At 35.3% G+C, this 24,214-nt stretch overlaps 1 protein-coding gene across 1 annotated transcript in view; it reads right to left on the bottom strand.

The window, feature by feature from the left end:
• Positions 1-21,422, bottom strand: part of MYO10 (myosin X) — a 106,055-nt gene extending 84,633 nt beyond the window's left edge. Inside the window, exons 1-2 of the mRNA XM_029283541.1 lie at positions 21,331-21,422; positions 1,484-1,642 (exon numbers count right to left, since the gene is read on the bottom strand). Of these exons, the coding sequence (XP_029139374.1) occupies positions 1,484-1,594 (111 nt within the window). The 5' untranslated portion in view covers positions 1,595-1,642; positions 21,331-21,422. The remainder of the gene's footprint in view (positions 1-1,483; positions 1,643-21,330) is intronic.
• Positions 21,423-24,214: the final 2,792 nt, after the last annotated feature.

Here is a 24,214-nt window from a genome sequence, read left to right as displayed (position 1 = left end):
CACAGGCTGATAGCTTCCATGCCATGCCGCATTGAGGCAGTAATTGCTGCAAAAGGGGCCCAAACCAAGTACTGAGTACATATGCATGCTTATACTTTTCAGAGGTCCGATATTGTTCTATGTACAATCCTTGTTTTATTGATTGCATGTAATATTCTAATTTTCTGAGATTGTGGATTTGGGGTTTTCATGAGCTGTACGCCATAATCATCACAGTTATGACACATCACGGCTTGAACTATCTTGCTTTGCATGTAATGAGTCTATCTCATATATTAGGTTCACCTTTTAAGTTGCATTACTGAAATAAATGAACTTTTGCACGATATTCTAATTTTTCGAGTTTCACCTGTATGTGCTAAAAGGCAATGCTTTTAGCTTGAATCACAGAGGATTCATTTCCAAAATGTATTAATCATTCTATTTTTAGCTTTAACATAAACTTGTTTCAATCACTTTCTTTCATGCTGTTTTGACCCCATTTCAGCTTGTATTTACCCAAACCAGCTGACAGTCTGCAATCTGTGGGAAACAAATGCATTCAGAGCCAATTCTTAACACCATAATTAGACTGCCCTTGCCTTTAACTATATCGCATATGTACTTATGTGGTTTTCAGTTCTCTTCCCCTCAAAATTTTCTGTGTAAGTGCAACTATCCCATGAAAGAATAACCTTTACAGTACTTTTCAGACATGCTGTCTTTGATAAAGCAAGCCAAGTAACCACCATACCGCTGGCACATCTAACTTTGGAACCAAGCTTTTGAACACCCAAAAAAAATAGTCTTTACCTTATGAAAAACAGTTTTTACTTTAGATGAAGTATCTAAGTCTTAGCAAATTATATTTTCAAGCCTAAGGACTACATATCTGTGTAGCATCCAAATATTGTCTATGGAAATCTAACCATCAAATAACAAGATCAGTACTGATCTAATATCTGAACATAAGATGCCACTCTACCATCATGTAAAAATGGGCCTGAAAGAAATACCTAGAAGAAGGAGAAGTGCTATTCAAAATTAATGGAATTTTAACTTGAACTATCTGAGAATTATAATCATATCTTTAAATAAAGAATTACCCTCCATCTCCTTGAAGTGGGAATGTCAGAGTGGAGGCTAACTGGAAAAAAAAATCTATTGCATTTCACTGTATGACATAACAATCCTAAGTTTCAGCATTAATATGGAATGATTTTTAAGCATAGTACAATTGATTATTATTGAAAAAATTAAAAGGAAACTCACCATTCTAGACTGAGAAGGGGACTAGACAAAATGTCTCCATCTGAATGCCCTAAAAATGGCTGTTTGTCTATTGGGGTCAGCAACAATATTAAGGAATCATTTCCACCCGATTGCCATACACCTTATACCGTATTTACACCGTGTACTCTCTAAGGGAACTTTTCTTAATGCTAGATAACATGATCATTCATGAAAAATATTCATGTCTTATTCTGCCCTTCTAGACACTTACATAAATTTTGTTTTGCTGGTATCGCTGGAATAAATTGTACATGATAGCACCCTCGTGGAGATCTATCAGTGTTGCCATATCTTCCAGACCATCTGTGCTTGTAGGCTGCATAGGTGTAACTTTTTGGTGTGTAAGTGATCTCTGTTTGTACGTATATACCTGAAAAAATAAAAATAACAACAGGTCATTAAAATGGGCAATTTTAAAAATATGAATTTTATTTTTGCTTTTGAAAAACACACACAAAAACACACACAAGGTGATCATTAAAATATAAACTGCACCAATTGCCACCTTCTTAATTTTATAGGGATAGTACCCAACAAATTAGTGCAAGCTAAAGTCAACCTATCTATATATGACTTAATCCTATATCTACTCTGAAATAAAAACATACATTTGAAAATAAAAAAAAAACATCAACATGCCCATAATTGTGATTCTAATTTAACTCTACTTTTCCCAGTTAAGTACGAAATATATTTATTTAAAAAGAAAGCAAAACATTTTTACTCAGAAATGTTCTCTGAGTATAGCAACAACAAAAAGCAGTATTTTATCCTGAGAATTATCAGGTTGAGAAATTATTTACAGTAGAGAATCTAGTTCAACACCTTCTGTGAGTTCACATAGGAATTTATAGTTTTTTCAGTCATGAAATTTATTAGTTAAAAAAAAATCAAACCTGGAAACCCTAATCAAAAAGTACATCTTTATTATTCAATTTTGAGACTGCCTAACTCTTCAATGACTCTGGATGGCTTACAAATAAAAAAAGAAAAAAATATATATTAAAAAATACAGTTGACCAGAAGGCTAACTCAATATCAAAACAACAACAAAAACAAAAAAACAAAACAGATACAACAATAACAAACCAGAGCTCCTCAATGATTTTATCCCAATGTTTAGGAAAACAAGCAGATTTTTAATATTTTGGGAAAGTCATTAAGGGTGAGAATAAAATGGATCTCTGTGGGAATGTCATTCCAGATAGCAGGAGCTGCCATCAAGAAGATCCGCTTCTGGGATCCTGCAATACTACAATCTAAGGCAGAGGTGGGCAACTATGTCCCCTTTATGACCTGTAGACTTTAGGTCAGAATTACTGAGCCAGCATGAGAGAGTTGAAGTCCACAGGTCATAAAGGGGCCATAGTTGCCCACCCCTGATCAAAGGTCTCCGTTGCTCACTTATCCTAGACTGCAGCCAAAGCCTCAGCCGGACTGCCCATCCTGACCTGATGGGACAGGTAAAAGTGGTCCCACATAGAAAATCCCAAGCTCCCTCTGAAACCCAACTTCTTATACATTGTCCTTCAACTCCAGTGTTTGTTGGTTGGTTGATTATTTCAAGTTGTACAGCCTCCTATCTAAAATATGTGACTTCCAGCAACTCACAATTTAAAAAAACAATATAAAAACATCAAAACAACACAGCAATTTAAGAACAATAAAAATAATAATTGAAAAACCATACTACAACATTCATAGCTGAAGTAGTCCAACATCCATCAATATAGCTATAGCACAAGCAGTATCATGCTCCCAGGTCCTCGTGCCTGTTGCAAAATGACATTTTTAGGGCCATACAGAAAGCTGGAAGGGTTGGGAGTCAATCTAATCTCCAAGAGGTGATGCTTGAAAGAGCAAGGACGATAACAGAAAAGGCCCTCTTTGGGGGACCCAATAGGACCCAAGCATGGCAGGACCCCTCCTGCCAGACCTGACAGGACAAGTATACGTGATTGAACAGAGATGGTCCCTGAAGTGTCTGTACAGCTCTCTGCTTTGGAAATACAATCTTATACATCTTTCCATGTCTGTGGTGCAAGTGTGAACTCTCATTATCAGCCTTACAAAGCAGATGTTAGGACTGCCAGAGCTCAAAGGCAGCATCACATCTCATGTATGCACAGCTGAGTATTTCATTTCTTTGAAGAATGATTAAAAAAAAACCTTCTGAGAAACAGCTTAAAAGTAACTTGGATTACATTCAGAAGGCTTTACTATAAGTAAAGTGATTCGGAGTAAACATTCAGAGAATCAAGCAGTTCTTATCCAAGGCCGCACTAATGACTGTCAATCAAGTAACTGAAATTAATATGCGTGCTTTTAGTGTATAAGTGTTAGTTTGATTAGAGGAATCCAAATCCTAAAATTAGTGGGGGGGGGGGTTGTAAAAAAATATTTGGAAGAATATGCCACATATTATAATAAACATATAATAAACATGAATGGTCATGCATCAGAAAATTTTAGGTTTGATAGAAATCCTCGAAACTAATTTTATACATGTCTTATTTGAGTTTGTTGATATTCTATATATTATAAGGTTGGTGATATAAAAGCATTTCTATGTATCCACAGAAGAAACTATTATCTTTCAGGGTGTGAGTAGCCAGTTTACTGTATAGAGCGGCATTGGAACATAGAACTTCTGATTTTATTTGTGACAAACTTTATAGCTGACAGTTTGATGCTCCCTCTCTCTCCCTCTGTGTCCCAGGTTTCATTCTCTTTCTACAGGCATTATTCATGTAGCAGAAATAGCATCCCTTATGTATACAGTAGTAATGTCTTTGAAAGGTCTACTCGGGCTGGCTTGTTCAATGTGTGTCACCCAGATAGTAGCTGTAATTTTATCATCATGATACACAGGAACTTCCTAATTAAATAAATAAAATTAAAAACTTTGTTCATAAAAAGGTGTGATGGAATGTGCACCTGCAGCAGCAGAGGGGGAAGATTTTGCCAACTCAGAGCTTTCCAGGAGATCCAAATCAAGAGTGCACTGGATGGGGTTGAGGGGAAGAGGTTCAGGATAACCACACCCTAGAATCTTACAGCATATATTAAGATTATAGCTTTAGTTTGACAAGATTCTATCTATTAGATTTAAGCAAATACAGGACTGGATTGGATTGGATCTCATTTTCTCATCTTTGGGCTTTGGCCTGAAAGTAAGTGGATAACTTGCCATGAAACTTTGGGGCTTCTTAAACAGAAATAAACTATCATTTACATTCATTAAATATGAACCTCAACCTCCTGTGAGCTTGAAGCATTCACATTCCAGCTCTCTTAACTATACTGTTCAAGGCTATGGATTTCTTGTACAAGTTTGCCAAACAGCATAGCCTCTAAATGTGATTCTCCCTAGGTCTGTTTTCTTCCCAACTCTTCTTTGGCTCCTACTTCCAGTTGTTATATGATGTCTGTTCTTCTCCTTTTAGCATTTTCTCAGCTTTTTGTAATTAGACAAGCAATGAGTAGCAAGAATTGAAGGCACACCCAACAGAACAGAAGACATCACATTTGACTCAAGAAGACTGAGCAAGGAACTGAACTTTTTCTCCGAAGAAGAGGAGGAATGTTTAGAAGGTCTTGCTCCTAAAGTAAACTCTCCATTTAACAGACTTTGATTTAGTAGACTTCAGATGCAATGGACAACATTTGTCTATGCTTGTGTAAAATCTCATCCACCATTTATGCATGCATGAAGTCTTATTCCTATTTTATTCATGGGTAAAATATTTTGAATTCCATTCAAATTTAACAAACATTCTCTTTTAATAGGTACCCATTCCCCTATTCGTCCATTAAATCAAGGTTTTACTTCTGTACTACTGTAGTTCTCACTGATCCTTACCCTTTCCCTCTTTTGTTCTAGCTGTCACCTAATTTATTTATTTTTATTTATTTATTACATTTCTGAACTGCCCAACTTCTTCAAAGAGTGACTCTAGGCTATGTGCAATAAAATATGTACCAATAAATCTGGGTGTTATGCATGAGCAGTAAAAATCTTAAATTCTTGTATTCTAAATGCAGATTAAGAATTTACAGGTATTCTTACTGAATATGAAAGCTACATACATATATGCAACTTCATTTTGTCCAATTTTTTTCAAATGTAAATCTTTCTTAACCTCATTGTTTGACTTTCTTTTGATTAATGAAACATCAGATATTCTATAGTACCTTTATACGTACGGTAAATGTCATACTCACATCTTGATTTATTTATTTTTAACAAACTCTTTGGCTATTTGCCTCTGCAGTCATTTTCTGTTTTACTTTCTCACCCTATAAACTGCAATTTGCTTGTGGCTTTCTAAAAAGAGTACAAGAAAAACCTCAGGCAGTCATCAGTACTGCTAGAGACAAAAGTTTCTCTGTGTTGAAAAAGTGTGATCAAGCAATTAAATTATACTGCCGTGATTCAATGATGGTAATGTCATGGCCAACAGGGGATTTTACAACGGGTAATGTGAGACTGGGACTAAACCTGTAAAATTCCAAGAAAACACAAGATCTCTTGTTAGAAATTTATACAAATTAAGGTCTAATTTTCATTCTAATGGTTAACCTGCATTGGAATTCTTTCACTTTTATTTGGAAGCAGGGACTCAATCAAGTCAATGTTCCACCATATAAAAAATAAAAAATATCTGCACTGAGAGGAGAATTGACACATCAAGAATGTGAGATTCAGACTAGCCTTTTACTTCAGATGTTAATATCTTACATAGAGCAGAATATTCTCTTGTTTGAGTACTCAATTTTCAGGCTAAAGGAATAACACTCAGGTATCAGTTTACTAACTCAATTACTTATTACTTTAGATTGATCAATGTACTTTTTTCCATGCCAAAGTGAGAGATGAAGACTTTTTTTAAAAAAGTCACACTTAATAGTCACACTTAATAGTTGATTTTATACATTAATTGGATTATGTGTAATTAAGTTGGTGTTAACTCAGCAATCACATTAATTTTTTCCTTGATTTTATACATTCTGCATTTTAATTATGTTCTCTATCAATACCATTGCCAATGTATATTTGAAAGAAATCATTCAGAGATTTCTCTACTGGCATTAGAGCTGAAACAAGTCTACCTGTACTGCACAACAGAAATAATGGAAGCTTTCCCGCTTAAGGATACATAGAATTGTTTGCTTCCACTAATTCAGTTGTTGACTGTCCACTTCTTGTATTCTTCCATCCTATATTGTGCTACATATAAAAAAAGGAAAGAAAAGTGTGAACTAAGGCAAAATAATACCCTACACCAAACCATTTCTCAGAAATACTCTGAGATATATATGACTGGAGGCAGAGTGGAAGATCAAGAAGGTAGCACATGAACAGTCCTGTGGCATGTATTAACTGGTGTAATCAAGAATACGGTACATATTATTTTCTTTTTCTTTGTACGATTATTTGTATTTTTTGTATTTGGTTTGTATTATATGCCATAGTCAGAGCATATCTGGTGGAAAGCAATAACGATGCACATCGTACTTACTGAGAATGTCATTGCACAAAGGGCGAAATTATAATTTTCCAAAATGTTTTACAGTTTTTCTTAGATACACATATCTTGTAGATCCAAAATAGGTTACTATTATAGAGAGCAAGTAAAGGAATTAGCTGCACTTGCAGGATCCAACCTGGGTTCGTTACCAGAACCAGGAGTTTAGTCTTCCAAATTTTCAGATTGTGCTGGAGCCCATTCTCAGGGAATTCTTCTCTCACAAGAATGTGTGCTGCCCTTCTCCAAGGAGATGACCCCTGGCATTTCTGCACAAGTCGCACAATAAAATGAGTCCCCCCCCCAACAGTAACATGTGTAGAAATGCAACTACATTTTCACTTCATAGAAGAGCACAGTTACACTCACATAAGAGAAATGGCTTTAATCTATTTTTTTTCATGAAAATGGAAGAGAGAATGTAACATACGAAACAGCTCTATGATTTTTTCCTCCTTCTCAACTCCTCCCAAAATATGCTAGTGCCTGAATTGAGCTAGCAGATGAGAGTTAATGATAACAATTACCTAAGAAAAGAATAGAATAGAATAGAATAGAATAGAATAGAATAGAATAGAATAGAATAGAATATTTTTTGTTAACTAAGTGTGAATGGATACACAAAGAATTTGTCTCCGATGCATAAGCTCTAAGGTATATAAAATGAGAAAGAAAAAAGTAAAGGTTCAAAAACAATGCTCAAAACTAGGAACATGAAAACTATGGTTGAATGTAGTCAAATGTTGGAGGGAAAACTAAAAATTGCAGTTGCATTCCACCCAACAGTAATCAAGCAGGACATCAGGAAATAGATAGAGGGGTAGTAATGGATAATTCAATGCCACACTGAAAGAGAAACACTCCAATTGAAGGATCACTAGCAATGAAACAAAATTAATGCAATATGAAAATATTTTTTAGAAACTTCTGATGCAAACACAATTGGAGTACTGTGTATACTTCTGACAACTGTGGCTCAAAAAAGATGTTATAAAAACTCTAGAAAAATTACTCATGGAGAAACTCTTCTGAAAAATTTAAAATAAAAAAAATCATGGTATTAAAAATGATGGTGGGTGTGGAAAAAGTAGAGAGGAAAAAATCCTCCCCTTCCAAATAACCGAAGGCCATCCAATGGAGCTGAATAGTCAATAATCCAAGGTAATCTAAAAGTAAATGCTTCTTCACACAGTACACTTTTCTTCCATGAATAATAAGATATAGTGATGATCAATAATCCGGAGAACATTAATGTTAATATTTGGAGCTGACCTTAGGGTTATCATGGAAGCAAGAAAGACACCTGATGGAGAAGCAAATGTACAGCAAGGTATGAAAAATGATGAAATGTAATTTTGAAGGTAGGAGTCAAATGGAAAGAAATTAATGAGGAATTACAAGTGCCATTCTGAAGGGAGGGGGAGGTTTCACTCTGTTGGGAGGAGAGCTCACAGATGTATTTCCTTTACTTTGTGTTCTCCATCTTTGATGTAGCTCTTTGGGTGTGAAAAGGGGGAGGAATGTTTTGCATGGGAATTCTTTAGATCTTGCCTTGCTTTTCTGCTTTCACTGTCTCTCAATAAAAGTTCCTGTTGAAACAATGCCAGTTTCAAGAGTTCTGCTTTCTTGGGAGTACTAGCTGAGGCAGGACCTTACAAGATCTAAAGAATTTCCATGCAAAATGTTACATTACAATTTTCCTTCTCAAACCCCTCCACCATACCCAACTTTCCACTTTGTTTCCAAACAATCCACAGGTGCAAAGTTGTTATGAGAAATGGAGTGATAAGGGACGGTTACCAGGCGTTGCATGTCTTTACAATGGAGTGGAGATAAGGCAGATGGCCCCGGGCACATTCCTCTCCCTGACAGTTGGGCTGAGAGAAAATGACTGGCCCAAATTCACCTAGCTGGCTTTCCTGGCTGAGGCAGGACTAGAACCCACAGTCTCCTACTATCCAGCCTGGAGCCTTAAGCCCTATATTAAACTGGTTTTCAGTTGCTTCTTTTCTGTGCAAAAATTGATTTGATTCTAAACCAGGTAAGAAAATCCTGTTTGGATCAAGGCACTTTGACAGCAGCACACAAGGTATTTAGTGCAAAGATCAAGCTATTATGGTCCTCCTATTGGACCTGTGCCCTCCCACTCTTCAGTTCTTGCTTTTTACTATGGGTAGGTCTTCCTGGACAAATTTTATGTGTTCACAGTTCCAGCCGCTTTTGCCAAAATAACAAATCTAGTATTGTGTTATATTTCTGTGATGTCCAAATGGGGTTGAGCTTGAGTTACAACATTGCAATATTGCTTTTGTCACACGGATACGTTGGCAATGCCATATGTGTGTATTTTCCTATATATTTATATAGATATACAAACAATACACATACAAAGTTACATTGAATTTACACAGCCAAAGTTAAAGCATCAAAATGCACAGTCATTTTTTAAATCATAAGCAGTTTTTTAAATATCAAATTATCTGTCCATGCAGGTCTTTAAAGTTGACAACTTGCACCTTGAATTCCATTTGGAAATCTAATGGGAACCAATACAGCTCATTATGTAAGCGTACCATAATATACCCAAAATTGCATGGGCTGCTGTTTCTGAACCAGTTACATCCTCTTTTGCTTTTCAAGGCTAGTCCCATATAGAGGGCATTGCAATAGCCCAGTTGAAAAGTAACTAAGTGTAAGGACTGTGAACAAGGACTCCCAACCAAGGACCAACCACAACTGGCATACAAATGAATTGATACAAAGGCCCTCTTGGACTTGGCTGCCTCTTGCTTAACCCCTCTTCATTTCCCAAAGTAATTAGGGTTAATTTAATTTCAACTGTAAATACAATTACATTACCAAGCATTATACTAAGAATATTTTAAAGATAAAATGATGGATTAAAATCAAGCCAGCACTTCTGACTGATTAACCAATAAGCAAAGGTTGTGAGATACTCCCTGAGACACCTTGTAAAATAGTATCACTTGACACATACTCACATGTATCTTTTCAGTGGCCCAAAAGCGGGTTTACAACAGGAAATAAGAAAAATACTTCTTTGAAGATTGTGCCAACATTTTCTACATCATTCTTGACCAAGCATCTTTCCAATGTTTATGGTTATATAGTTCTGCAGACTAAACCTAACCTACAACAAAATAAATCTACTAGTGACTCATATTATCCATTCTTTATCCAAATCTCATTTCCTACAAGCGTTCAGAAAAAAGCTGTTTTTCACTCAATATATTACATTATCAAACCTTTTATTAAAGGCAAATTGATGGAGCTTATTTTTTATGAGAAACCTGACTGCTGATTTGACACTGTAGAGCAGGGGTAGTCAACCTTGGCTCTTTTATGACTCGTGGACTTCAACTCCCAGAGCTGTGCTGGCTCAGGAATTCTGGGAGTTGAAGTCCACGAGTCATAAAAGAGCCAAGGTTGACTACCCCTGCTCTACAGCAATGTTTCTCAGTTAAGTTAAATTAAGATTGCTGGGCTTCAACTTCCACAATTCTCCCAGGAGTTGAAGTCCATGTATCTTAAGCTTGCCAAGGTTGAGAAACGCACTCTATGAAATTAAAATACTCTAATTAACATAACTTTACTGCCATTACTATATACCTAGTTCCCAAAATTTTACAAAACCTATTTTATTATTGGCTTATGCAGTGGCTGAAGACTTTGTCATCCCTTACACCTCATGCCAGGGCAATATTTTTTTTTAAAAAAAACCTGTATCAAGACATTAAAATACACAACTGAGCCAATAAAATTGGAAAACCTCTCATACTCACATTTCTTGTCAAACCTGCAGTACCACTTTCAAGGCAAATCTGATTTATTATTATTACAACATTAATTTATTCTGATTCTTTTACAAACAACTCCCATAAATACATTTATTAAAAGGAAATGCTATGAATGAACATGGAGGAGACAATTCTTTAAGATTAAAATCAAGGCTTCTTTAGATCTTTAATTTGGCCTTTTTTCCAAGGGTGTGGAATCTTTTTGTAGCCAATAAGATTACTTTTTAATCTCATACCATTATTGAAAGCTACAGAGACAATGGAAGCAATCAAATGGTATCAATAGAAAGAGCAAGCTGAGAATTTTTAGGTTATGTTTCTTGTTTTTCTTTCATTGATAATTGGTGGGCTAAGCAAACTGGATGCTTACCACATCAATTTATTTTTCTCATCTTAAATTAGTTGGAATTGCATTACTGTTAATAGATAGCTTTTCATCAAATATCCCTGGTACAATTTTGAGAATTTGGGGGGTTGCAAAAGAAAATAGGTTACATGATCCTGAATTATACTAATAAATCCTCAAGAGGCACAATTTCAAACACTGCTCCTTACCTCATTCACAAACACAACATTTGGTTTCTGGTTTATACAAAACAAAATGAAAACTTTGGTTAACACCTAAGTGTAAGTCAGGATAGAGTCCTTGTTTGTGCTTCTCATCTGTGGTCAAATTCCAACTACACTCTACTCGCTAGGAATAAACAATAAGTTGTAGCTAATAGCAAAAATGGATTGAAATGTAGATTCCAAAAATGTCATGTGAATCACAGGCTTCCTGGCGTTTAATAAAAAAACATTAGATTACAGTTTGAGGTTATATCAGAATAGGCCCCAAGAGAACATTACTGTATATTTTTTCTCACAAGTATCACCAAGTTTTAAACATAAATGAAATCTTTCTCTTAATGTACGAATATTCCTTAACTTCCCAGCAATTTAAGTTTTCTTTAAAGATTCAGGTATTTTCACAGAAACTCACAGACACACAATGTTTAGAGCAGCCAACCAACCAAATGCTACTGCTAACAAAACCGGAGAAAAACATTGTGAGAGGATTTTAACATAACAGACGTCCAAGGTTTATTTAACCTTGAGAAATCCTTTTAGTCCAGCTGTGATAACAGGTTCCAGTGAGAAGAAGAAAAATACCGAGACATTATTTATTCATTTTAAGATTCTAGGTCAGAGTGTTTTTTTTTTACAAAATCAGAAGGATTAATCTTAGGCTTTTAACCAGAACAGCTTCTTTCTTTCAACCTCATTTTTCCCATGCTTTTTTATTTTAGCCTATGGTGGTGGTGGGGGGGGGAGGAAGTTGTCTTCAATTTCCTTGTGTGATCAGCTTCAATTTCTATTATACTTATGTTCCATTTTATATTCCTCTATTCTGTCTTATTTACAGCACTCTTTAATTTATACTAGTGTTATCTGCTATAAAATATATAGCTTCAGCAAGCCAAGACTTCAGAATGAAGTATTTAAGCAAAGGGAATTTCATTCATCAGTAATAAACTTGGATAGTTCTTCTGCAGCTTAAATCTAGGGCTTTGTTCTTCATTTCAAACAATCAAATAATAGCATATAACATATGTGTCAATGTGTGATCCATAAGGGTGTTTTTGAGTAGACTACCGTATGTTGAAGTTGCTGTCATTCCAGTTATGTATTTAGAGAACTTTATCCATTTGCAACACATTTATGCTAAACCAGGATGCCTATACTACTTAGAAATACTTAGCAGCTTTTATTCTTGACTGTATCACACATATGTGGGCAATAAAACAAAGGTGCTTTGCTGCCCAAACCCATTGTTTTCCTAATGACTCCTAATTCCTTATCAGTAAGAACTATGTACAATATGGTGCACTGGGAAATATTTCAAGCTTCCATTATATATTACACACGGCTGAGTTCCAAACTGATCAGAGGATTCAGATCAGCTATGCAAAACAAAAGTGATCAAATCTGAGATGAGGGGACAACTCCAAGTCCATCTGTCCTTCTTTTTCAGGTTGAGAAAAAAAGTCTGAACAGTAGAGGGTAAAAAAACTATAGTACACTACACTAATCTCACCTTTACATTGTGTTTTAGATTTTTGGGAACAGCTACAACGAGTTTGCATGCACTTCATCAATAAAAACAGTTCATGTCACAATTTTGATGGGTCATTAAGTTTGCTTAAAATGTTTTGGGGGGCTTCAGTGTCTTTATGCATGACAGTGATGCTAAATGGTTGTAGTGGATCCAGAATACATGATGAAAAGTCCTTAATCTCACAACACATAGATAAACTCAACATCATTTCAACTGGGAAACTATTATAATTCTAGCCATTCATATGCACACATATGAAGGCATAAGAAAATGCTTTTGTTTAAATGTTCCTTATAACTGAATTTTTCCCTAAGTGCGGTTCATCTATCTTTAACATGATTATTGTGTTACTACAATATAGTTCAAAGCCAGACCAAAATGTTAAAACCATTTTTATTTATTAATTTTAAAAAGGGCAGGAAGGAGTGTAAGTCCCAAAGAAAAATTATCAATAAAAAATTTATGGGTTTCACACCAACAACCTTTGCCTTCCAAGGCAAGTTATTATGACTATGCTTTTACCGAAATCACAGTGAATGGAGGTCTAAAAAGGTAGAAAGGTGGAAATGGTTTTTGAGTTGGCTTGTTTGTTTTTATTAAAGCCCGAATTACTGATTTCATATTAAACTAAAGAGTTCCTGTAATTCTAGAGAATTCACTTAGCTAGTTCCCAAAGGTAAATACAGTAGTGGCTAAAATTGTGGAAACCTTTTGGGAAAAGTGTATTTTTGAGGTTTGATGGCTAATAACACCACTTTTTTTCTGGAGTAGTACCATAAAATTATATATTAATGGAAAGATAATTTAATCAAGAATGTAATGCAACAAAGTGTTCAATTATCTGTACTGTATTCTATGAAAAGTTATAGCCAAATAACCAGAAAAAGGAAGCACAACCTGCTTAGGTTGATATCAGGTAGCTTTCCTTCATCTGATTGTAGCCAATGAGCATGTGTGTTTAGAGAGCCAATCAGGTGACATCTTGTTTTGGCAATGAGCCAATCAGATCACAGTAGGATTCAGTTACTGATGTCATGTATTGAAGCTGAGAGGACATTTGTCAGTGTGTTATGTTGATCGCTATCAAGTTGGTTGGGTTTTTTGTGTTCTTTCATTTAGTGAGCTTGTAAAATGTAATAAAATTAAAGTAATGGTACAAAGAGTTGACTGGTTGCCCAGAAAGCGATGTAAAATAGTATTATAAAGTGAACAAGAAATTAGAAGAAAAATTGGTGGAAGCTTAACCAAAGCTGGCATTTCTACTGTACACTTTTCCCAAAAGGTTTCCATAATTCTGGTCACTACTGTATATAACGTAACATAGCAAAAGCAAATATTGATTATTATTTGTACATTGACCACAAATAGCAAATTTCACATTTCTTAAATTGGTATTATGAAACAGGACGCCAAGTATAAATTAAAATTCACCTTAACAACTATCATTGTCAGATAGTATTTGCACCATACATCTACTTGTTCCTATTTCATTTGTGAACTAGCTACTTTTCCATTATGTATAGACATTGGTGATTCACTAGAATAAGTGTTTATGTCAAGAGAAAGGAAACTGGGACAAAGGTTCTCTGATATATTTTAGTTTTCACATACAACTAGATCAAAAATGTACACAATCAGCATGACAACTGTTTTTGTGCGTGCACATCTATATCCCTCCCTCCCTCCTCCCCCCTCTCTCATATACCTATCCAATACTCCAATACCAATAATGGAAACAATAAATTACTTCTTAGTTAATAATTACGAATTATTTCTAAACCCTAGTTTGGGTAATGAAGCATTTGCAAAAATACAACCAAACTCAGAGAACAGCAAGGTTCCCTCATTTCAGCCCTGAGCTACAAATATTCTCCTCTATTGGTAAATTACTTCTTCCATAAACAAATGTTAGTGTCACAGAAATAACTTTTGCGCAATCCCCAATATCTACAGTAATAAGTTTTTTTTCTACCTCATGTTTTAGGGTTTTGCCCCTTGCTCCTACCCTCTACCAACCCTCCTTTGAATTATATCTGGAGTTCAGTGTCTTGAAGTTTCAAAAGGCTCTTAAAAATGCCTCTTTGGGCAAGAACCTTATGAAGCTGGAAAACGTTTTTTATTTATTCTAACAGTTATTGTAATATTAGGAAACATTTGTACTATTACATAAGAAATTACTTTCCACGATATACACTTTTTTATTATGATATGTGTTTACATTGTGTATAATTTTTATTTACTTATGCTAGTGCAGTTACTTATGCTACATACCTACCTATGCCATGCATGCACTAAATAAAAGTACTAAGGAATTTGTGAGTGGTACACACAATATGCCTGGTAGTAACTGGCTGAATTGCCAGTATATGGGAATTGGGGGGGGGGAATTGAGCAGAGAGAAGACCCTGCACAAATGAAGGAAAGCAAGGAAATAGACTGGACTTAAATAGACTAGTGAGGAAGAGGCTGGGGGAATAGTATCAGATGATGAGGAAAGAAGACTAATAGAGAAAAAAACAAAAAAACCCAAAACTTTAGAATGCATTAAGAGTTCTTGGCAGAAATGTTTTAGATCAAGTTTCTTGCCGGCCAATCATGTTTTCCTCCAGGATAATATTGTATACTGTATGCAGCCAAGAGTTCAAGCAGGTCATTCCAAATCTAGTTTTCATGCCTTTCCCCCTCAAGTAGCACTTGATTGAGTTTGTTGTTTTAGAATATTTATTTTGCGGTTCACAAAACAGATGAGTCTTCCAAACAGATATGCATTCTGTTTTATTTCTCAGCACCTCCTTTGCCTTTATTTTTGTCTGGATTCTCCATAGGGAGCAATAGTGCTTCAACAGTAAAATCAGACAAAGATAAAATAAAGCAACATTACCACCACTGCCAATTTTTCAATAGCAGGAAAGTTTTTGTGTTATAACTATGACTAAAACTAACTTCTGACATCGCAATCTCAAACATTCTGTCTCAAAATTCTGTTCCATAGATTACAGACTTACTATCAACTTTGAGAACAAGTTATTAAATGTCTGCAATAGCATAATTAAAAAAACAATATAGGTAGTCCTCATTTAGTGACCATTCCAAGGTTACAACAGCACTGAAAAAGTGACTTGTGACCATTTTTCACACTTATGACCACTGCAACATCTCCATGGTCAAGTGATTTACATTTGGATGCTTGACAACTGACTCACATTTATGACAGTGTCCCAGGGTCATGTGATCCCCTTTTGTGACCTGACAAGCATAGTCAATGGGGAAACCAGATTCGCTTAACAACCATGTTACTAATTTAAGAACTGCAGTGATTCACTTAACAAATGTGTCGAGAAAAGTCATAAAATCGGGTAAAACTCACTTAACAAATTTCTCAGCACCGTAAATTTTGGGCTCAACTGTGGTCACCAGTTGAGGATTACCTGTACTCAATTTATTATACAAGTTATCAGTCTCATCTATTTTCTTTGAGCTACATGCATTTCTCCTGGACAACACAGACACCCTTCCTTAAGCACATCAGAAACAGTATTTTTGCTGTACCTAAGCAAAGCTTTATACTTCTGTGTCACTCAAAGCTTTGAACAATTAATCTAACTTCACACTGACAAAAGCTTTTTAATTGTGCTTCGCATCTGAATATATACCAACAATCAAGACATAAAAGTATGGAGGGCACGCAGGGGGAGCAGATTGATTTATTTTGTGTAAACAATTTTTTTCTTCCTAGTTTTTTTTTCCTGGAAGTGCAGGGTCCACTTTTTTCAGATCAACCAAGTGTTGATCCATTGGTTGCAACAGGAATTGATCGGCCAGCTTGACACCCGGATTCTGTGATGCAATTGAGATTGGCTCAAAGTCAATTGCCTGACTTTCATGCCTAAGGGAAGCCTAGAATTCAGCATCTCTGATTTCTAGCCTGGTGCCTTCACCACTAGATCAAACTGCAAGTCTGTGTAAATAACTAATATATGCCTTAAAATCAAAATTTAACCTTTCAAACTGTTTGTATATCTGCATTAATCTCAACACAAAAATAATCCTCTTTCTTTAATGTAAAAAAAACATAGGAAAGAACAGTTGGGATTTGAACCTATATAGAGAATCAACATTTTAAGTATTTGCATAAATAAATTTTAGAGGCTTTTGTGAGATTCCAAGAACTTATAAAGATTTAAATTGATAAAAAAAATTATAAAGCTAGTCCAGTTTGATGTAAATCAGCAAACATTCAAGCTACTCCCCTCTTTGTTCTTTGAAGTAATCATCATTAAGCTGAAAAGTTATTTCTGAGCACATTTGATCATAGGATTGCACTATTGGATACTATTTTTATCTATATAGCACTATCAATTATCTGGTTTAACATATACTTCAGTTTCAATAGACATAGGACTAGTACTGTAAAGAACTATTCAGTAATCCACATAGACAATAACATACATTAACTGATATTTCTTTAGATATTATTCCATTATAGATCATCCAAGTACTTTTACCAGAGCCAGAAATAGTCCATTAAGAAAGATATCATCATTGCTTACTCCCAGATGTTTATGTTTAAATTGGCCAAGCCCTGAATTAACCTAAGTATAATAGACTTGCATCACTAAGAGCAAGATTGTTTTAATCATTTTAAGAATCACTTTTTAAGAAGAATGGGATACTGCTGTATCTTCTCACTAATAACAAAGCCAAATATACAGAATGGAAATGAAATAAATAAGAATGGCAGATGGTGAGTTTTAATAATCTCTGCATATTCCCGCCTCCATTTTGATGTTCCTGGGTATAAATTTAGATTTCAAAAACACAGGTCTGCTTATGTTAATTTGATCTCATTTGCTGTAGAACAGACATGTCAAACTTGCAACATCACGTGACGCCGTGCAACATATCGGGACGGTTTTGCTATTGCCAGCAATGGGGTGGGTGCGGCTTCCGGATGACATGTCTGGCCCACGGGCTGGCAGTTTGAAACCCTTGCTGTAGAAGGACAAAAGAATCCCAATTTTTTTTTTTAAAAAAAAAACTTGTATAAAGGCATAAAAAAGTTAGAAATAAGTAGAAGATGTTATCAGTGCATGTAACATCTGACAAGATGTTAATATAACAATCAACAGGATACAACAGGGAATCCAGTAAATACAAGCACAGTGACATCCACAGTAGCACTTCAACCTTTAAAAAAATGACCAAATTTAGTTCAAAGAAAGTGACTTTCAAAGAATGAGGGCAGTCTCATCAGAAAGGCTTTACAGTTCCAATTCCTTTGTCCTCTTTAATACCCAATGACCCCTTCAGAGGTCATGACCCCTAACATTTGGAAAGTAATAAATGCTTCTTTTCATATCCTTTAAAACCTATTTGGAAGATCCATACAAAGTCTGGAAGATAATGCTAGTTACAAAAAGCTGGTCAGTTTGACAATGAGTAACATATGTTTTTAACCATTGTTTTGTGAATATGTGTCTCCAAGCAATGCTCAGTTAACATCTGCTAGTAGCTCTCTTTTACCCTGGCACTAGACAGATGCTTGAACTTTGATAACTTGCCTGGAGGTGTATGTCATTTTCAAATAAAAAGCTAAACAACTCCTATGTGTAAAAACAAAACAAATGAAGTACACAGATGAATCCACTCAATACTAACTTCTAACACTGTGTTCACATTTTAACATTTCAGCTATAATAAGGTAAGATTAATTCTTGCTAAACTAAACACCATGCAACTCTTGTCATGTTTTATATAGGAATTTATTACCTTTCTACTGCTCCAAGAAGCTGAGTGTGTTATTCATGGTTCTGTTTTCTTCCTTTCTTTTTGTATTTAAAAGAGGCCCAAAGCTTTGTACCTATACTCCTTAGTTGCTTTATTAATGCAATTTTTAATATTGAATGGTTGCTATCTTTATGAAATATGTTAATAGTTGAATGGACTGATAATTCTATTACATCACAATCCTTAACAATGTATATATAGCACATTTTATTATTTTTATTATTATTTTATTGTTTTTATATGTGCTACAACTATTTTGGATACAACTTCTTGTATCCAAAATAAACCCCAGACATGGTGAAATAATTTGTAGACCAGAAGAATGAATGTGCTAAATTAAAATTTAGCAACTGAAAAACATTTTCCTCCTTTGGAGAAGTAACCATCTTAGTAAAGACCTAGCATTTTAAACTTAGATCTGCAATTTCGAGATGAGGTTCAAATCTTATAGCCAGTTCTTTTGTTTACTGGGATGCACCTATTTTCAGCCATGGCTTTTTGTTGGCTCCTTCTATATTCATGCAGACACCCAAGCAAATTGGACTAACTCAGTGCTAAACTTTGCTGATAATGAGCTGTAAACAGAATATTGTTTAGGTTCTCTTAGAACACCATATTCATGGGAAAGAAGAGGCCTTATTATTAGTTGCTATGCAGACATTTTAAACCCAGAAAGGAGAAGACTATAAATGAAGGTGAAGTTTGGTAGCTAAAATGGGTTGAAGTGGATTTAGCAGTTCACTATTAAGGTTCGGTTATTGGTTTTAGTAAAACCCAATATGGGCTGGTAAGCCTGAGTTGGATTAGTTCATAGGCAAGTGGAAACCCTATCACATTCAACACTCCACAGAATTTGTGATCTGTACTAAATCAGTTTTTAGTAAATAAGCACTCATAAGTCTTGTCAGCAACTAGCTTTCTCAGTGAACAATCCTGAACTAATAGCGTGGAATAGTCAGGCAAATTCTCAGCCCCAAATCCTTTCTGAAACAGTTTATGTTATCCTTGAACTGGCAATCTGAAAAGGGAGCATAAACTACAGAATCGGATTTAAACAGAAAAGCAAAAAGAGAGGTGAACCACAAACATTAGTTTGAAGGTGACCGCCCACACATTTCAACAAAGTAGCTTCGAATTCTCCTACTTCAAAAGAGTTCAAGGCCTCCTGGCTGTCTGCTGCTGCCATCTGCTTTAAAGATCCATCAAAAATGAATTCTTGAGGCATGCAGGCTGGATTCTCGAGACCCTATGATAGTCATAAACTTCCATTACTTCTCACTTGTCACCTCCCACATACTCCCAAAGAGAATGAGAAAGCAAAGTATAATCTCTGGAGACAGGAATATATTTGAAGCTAACCACATCATTCAGATTCTGCTGAAGTATTTTTAAATTAAGTTCCCAAGGAGGAGAGGAAAAAGCCTCTTTCAAAAATCAGTAAAAGAAATGGGAGCTGGGCAGGGATGGGAGATGGATAAGAAATTTACAGGTGCTTATTATTTAAAGCAGGAGATACTGGACCATGTTCTGTTTTTTAGCCTAATGCCGTTCCATGAATGATTTCTTTGTTAAGTAAATTCAGGGAAGATTTTTGAATGCCAAGGCCTTTACCCATGATACTTACCATCTGTGGTTTTGACTGGGAAATGCACACATTTTACATTTTTTAGATATTAAATCTCAGCTGCTTCTATTTAGAGCATTTGGAACTGAAGCCAGCCAGCATGACCCCTTCCCCCACAGCCAAGCTCTCCTCTATTAGTGCTCTAATTAAACATTCTTTTGTTTGATGTTAGAGAGGCTAATCAGCTTGTGGTCATCTACTGGACCCCCATTCAAACTGTTGCTCATGTTTTCATTACACTTCTGTTTTCCTTTGTGTTTGGTTTTATTAGGTTTAAAGGAAAAAGTTATTTTTATCCCCTTCTGTTAGTGTAAAAAAAAACAGAAATGGAATTATATCATGTGACTCTTTTGTGTGTAGAGTGTTTAATCTTTTAAAGAGGAAAACTCTTTTAACAATCATAATCAGCCAAGAAAAAAAAATGCTATTCTCTTGTGACTGTATGCATATTTCAGAAAAAGAAAGATTACATTTTCAGGGCAATATTGTGAGACACAGAACAATGGTCTTAAGTTCCATGCAAGGAACTTGATCGCAAGTTAGGAAAAACTTCCAAATGGTTAGAATAGTTTGACAGTGGAACGAATTATGAAGGAGAGAGGTCTGCTCCCATTAATTGGAAGAGTTCCAGTGGTGGCTAATCAGCCATCTGTTGGAGATGCTTAAATTTGGATTTCTCTACTGATGCAATGGTCCTTTCCAATTCTATGATCTTACTATCATTTTGGCTGCCATTTACAGTGAAAGTAATTAACTTTCACTTCTTTTTCTCGGAATAAGAATACACTATAATAATAATAATAATAATAATAATAATAATAATAATAACAACAACAACAACAACAACATTTAGTCATTTTAAAAGACAGGAGACATTCCCAGTGTAGTGATTGACATACATGGAGATGATTCGGGAGCGGTTGGTCATTTCTCTGCACTGGGTGTAGCAAAAGCTGAAGAGATGGAGGGAAATCTAGAAAGATTATACAAACATAGAAGACTTTCCCATGATCTCTTAGGGTTCCCTTATGCCTTCAAATACATATTTTGTAAAGAAGAGTAACAGTTACCTCATGGGAATTACGGTAAATAAGAAATTACTGCTCCCCAAACTGGCCTATGGTCTGAAAACCTATAATAACTCACTCACTTACCAGGATATGGATAGTACACATAAAACGTATTTGGAAGCAATGCATTTACCTGCCCATAATCAGTCCTGAATACAACAACTCCTTCTGCACAGGAAAGTACAGTGCTTGGATAATGTTGGCCATTTTCTCGCAGCCAAACTCGTACTCCCTAAAAATGGGGAAATAAAAGCAAAAAACAACATTAATTAACAAATAATTTTAAAAGTTTAATCTTCGTAATTTATCATATCTCCCACATCCAGCAGATATATGCAGATCCCATTTAATAAAACAGCAAAACAGGCAAGAAATCCCATTCAAGAATGTATGTGCCTGCTTCTATTAATAACAGATTATGGGGTAGATTTTTTACCTTTAAAAAAATCAGAAAACCACGAACACATGTGATTCCAATTCACTGAGACAATGAGTTACAGTTACATAAAATTACACATGATGTTCATACTTACAGCACATGAGATCTTTCGAAAGATCTTCATAAAAACTATGTCCTACTTCAGGGGTAGGCAACCTTGGCTCTTTTATGACTCGTGGACTTCAACTCCCAGAATTCCTGAGCCAGCCATGCTGAGGAGAAAGGGAGAGGTTTCCAAGCTGAGCCATATGCTGGCTCAGGAATTCTGGGAGTTGAAGTCCACGAGTCATAAAAGAGCCAAAGTTGCCTATTCCTGTTCTATTTTATCAAGCTTATTTTACAGAACAAAGGAATCTGTAGCTTTTCCATCCCATGAAGCATTTGGTTCACTATCTTTTCTTGTTGTTCAGTTGGTAAGTCATCTCTGACTTTTTGCGACCTCATGGACCATAGCATGCCAAGCCCCCCTACCCTCCACTGTCTCCGAGTCTGCCCAAAATCATGCCCACTGCGTCAAAGAGACTATTTAACTATCTCATCCTTTGCCGTCCCTTTCTCTTTTTGCCTTCAATCTTTACCAACATCAGGGTCTTTTCCAATGAGTTCTCTCTTCTCATTTGGTGACCAAGTATTGTCGGTTCACCCCACCTACTTCATAAATAAATTTAGGTGGGTGGAAGGGGTTATAATACATCAAGGTGATAAGCTTTATATCATAGTTTTTTTAAGAAAGAAAGAAAGAAAGAAAGAAAGAAAGAAAGAAAGAAAGAAAGAAAGAAAGAAAGAAAGAAAGAAAGAAAGAAAGAAAGACATAAGTTGAATGATTTGCATGCTATGTCAGTGGATGCTTAGAATTGGAAAACTAAGAAATTATAATTATGCCTGGGAAAGATTACTTAAAAGTCATAAATACATCTTTCCTATTCTTACACTTACATAAAATTTCTACAGGAATGTATTGTTAAAAGTGATTTTCTTTTCTCTACAGTACAAATATATGACATACAAGTTCCACACTGTTAAGACAAAGTTTGTTTTATGCTTTGTTGTAACCTCTACCTGAACTGGGTCAACACTGGGCTCTTTATCATCATCTTCTGAACAAAACTCTCAACAAATACTTAGGATATTTTATACATATATCTTTTCTCCAGATTATTTCCAAAACTGGAGTGAAGCTTGATTTTTATTATATTTGTATTCCATATTTCAGATAAAATTCCTCCAAAAATTTCCTCATAGGATATATAATTCAATATATGCTAGCAATACTAAACAAAAGGATCAGGCATAAATAAAACCATTAGGATCTAATGCCAGGATATTGATTTTACCATGTCTACAAATCAGTAAGAGTAACTTGAAAAAGCTTTCTGTAGTCCCAGGAAAATTGCCCCACACCCCTCAAGAGTAACAAGGTATAAACCAACACTCTGCAGATATTCCTTTTCTAGTTAACACAGGGTGCTCTTTTTGAGGAGAGGGGACAACCCTCTAGCAGTCAGTGTTCCTTTAATCAATGAGAATAACCAGAATATCTTTGCAATGTAGCACATTAAGTATATGGTTCTGTCAAATAACTACATTCAGTATGTTTCCTAATTGGCTAAGATCAGCTTTGCTTCAGAAATGTTCAAGAGGAAAAATATAGCTCAGGCAAATACACAGCTTAGGTAAGTAACTGAATATAATGATAGCCACTCAAGTTATAGAATAGCCTTATTTGATTTGAAATATGAATGTGAAACAAGCCCACTCTTCCTAACTAAGACTTCATTTAAAAACTAACCTGAATGGGATATATTTAGTCTGAGGATAAAATTCCCCCTCTGCATTTTAATGGTGATGCTGTAAGCAGATTTCTTCATGCAGAAATTATTATTATATTTCAGGAATCTGAAAATTAGTTTGATTTCAGATCAAAGGAGGTCAAAGGAGAACAAGAAATGGATACCTATAGATTCTTTTTTTCTTTTTCTTTTAAAAGATCTAGCTGACAGAAAACAGATCAAAAATAATGTGTGGAAAAAAGATTAATCTATATTTATTTAATAGCCACACACAGAATCCAAAAGTATGAACAAAATTAGGGCCTGTGAAGTGTGAAGGGTCTGACAAAAAAAGAGGAGAGGGAACATTATCTGATTTTATTTATTGATCAAATTTATAAAGCCACCCAAGGAGGCTTTGTTGTCCATGTTATTTTCCATAAATTACTACCAATAATGATTGAAACTAAGATTTCTGTGCAGAGTTAGATTTTCTCAACAATTGCAAAAGAGTTGTCAGGCCAGGAAAAGCACTAAAATTCTTGGGGTGCATATCAGTCTAGATTCTCTGGTGTTGTGATTTAGTAGAAATTATGGGCAGATCTGGATGGATCATAAGTTGGTTGTGTCGGATGAGAGAAAGTGCACCATGTATGCTTGGGCTGTGCAAGCAACTATAAGAAAAAGAATGTATGCATATATAGAAATTGTGTGAATGCATGGGATATTACAGTTGTATGTATATATACAGAGAAGTACAGGAGCAGGAAAGAAACATGTATGTGGAGAGGAAGGGTAGAAAAAGGACA

This window comes from Protobothrops mucrosquamatus, unplaced genomic scaffold, assembly GCF_001527695.2.
Source record: "Protobothrops mucrosquamatus isolate PMUCROS unplaced genomic scaffold, P.Mucros_1.0 scaffold126, whole genome shotgun sequence".
Taxonomy (NCBI): domain Eukaryota; kingdom Metazoa; phylum Chordata; class Lepidosauria; order Squamata; family Viperidae; genus Protobothrops; species Protobothrops mucrosquamatus.
The sequence above is the reverse complement of the archived record's forward strand: the minus strand, read 5'-3'. Positions and strand labels throughout refer to the sequence as shown.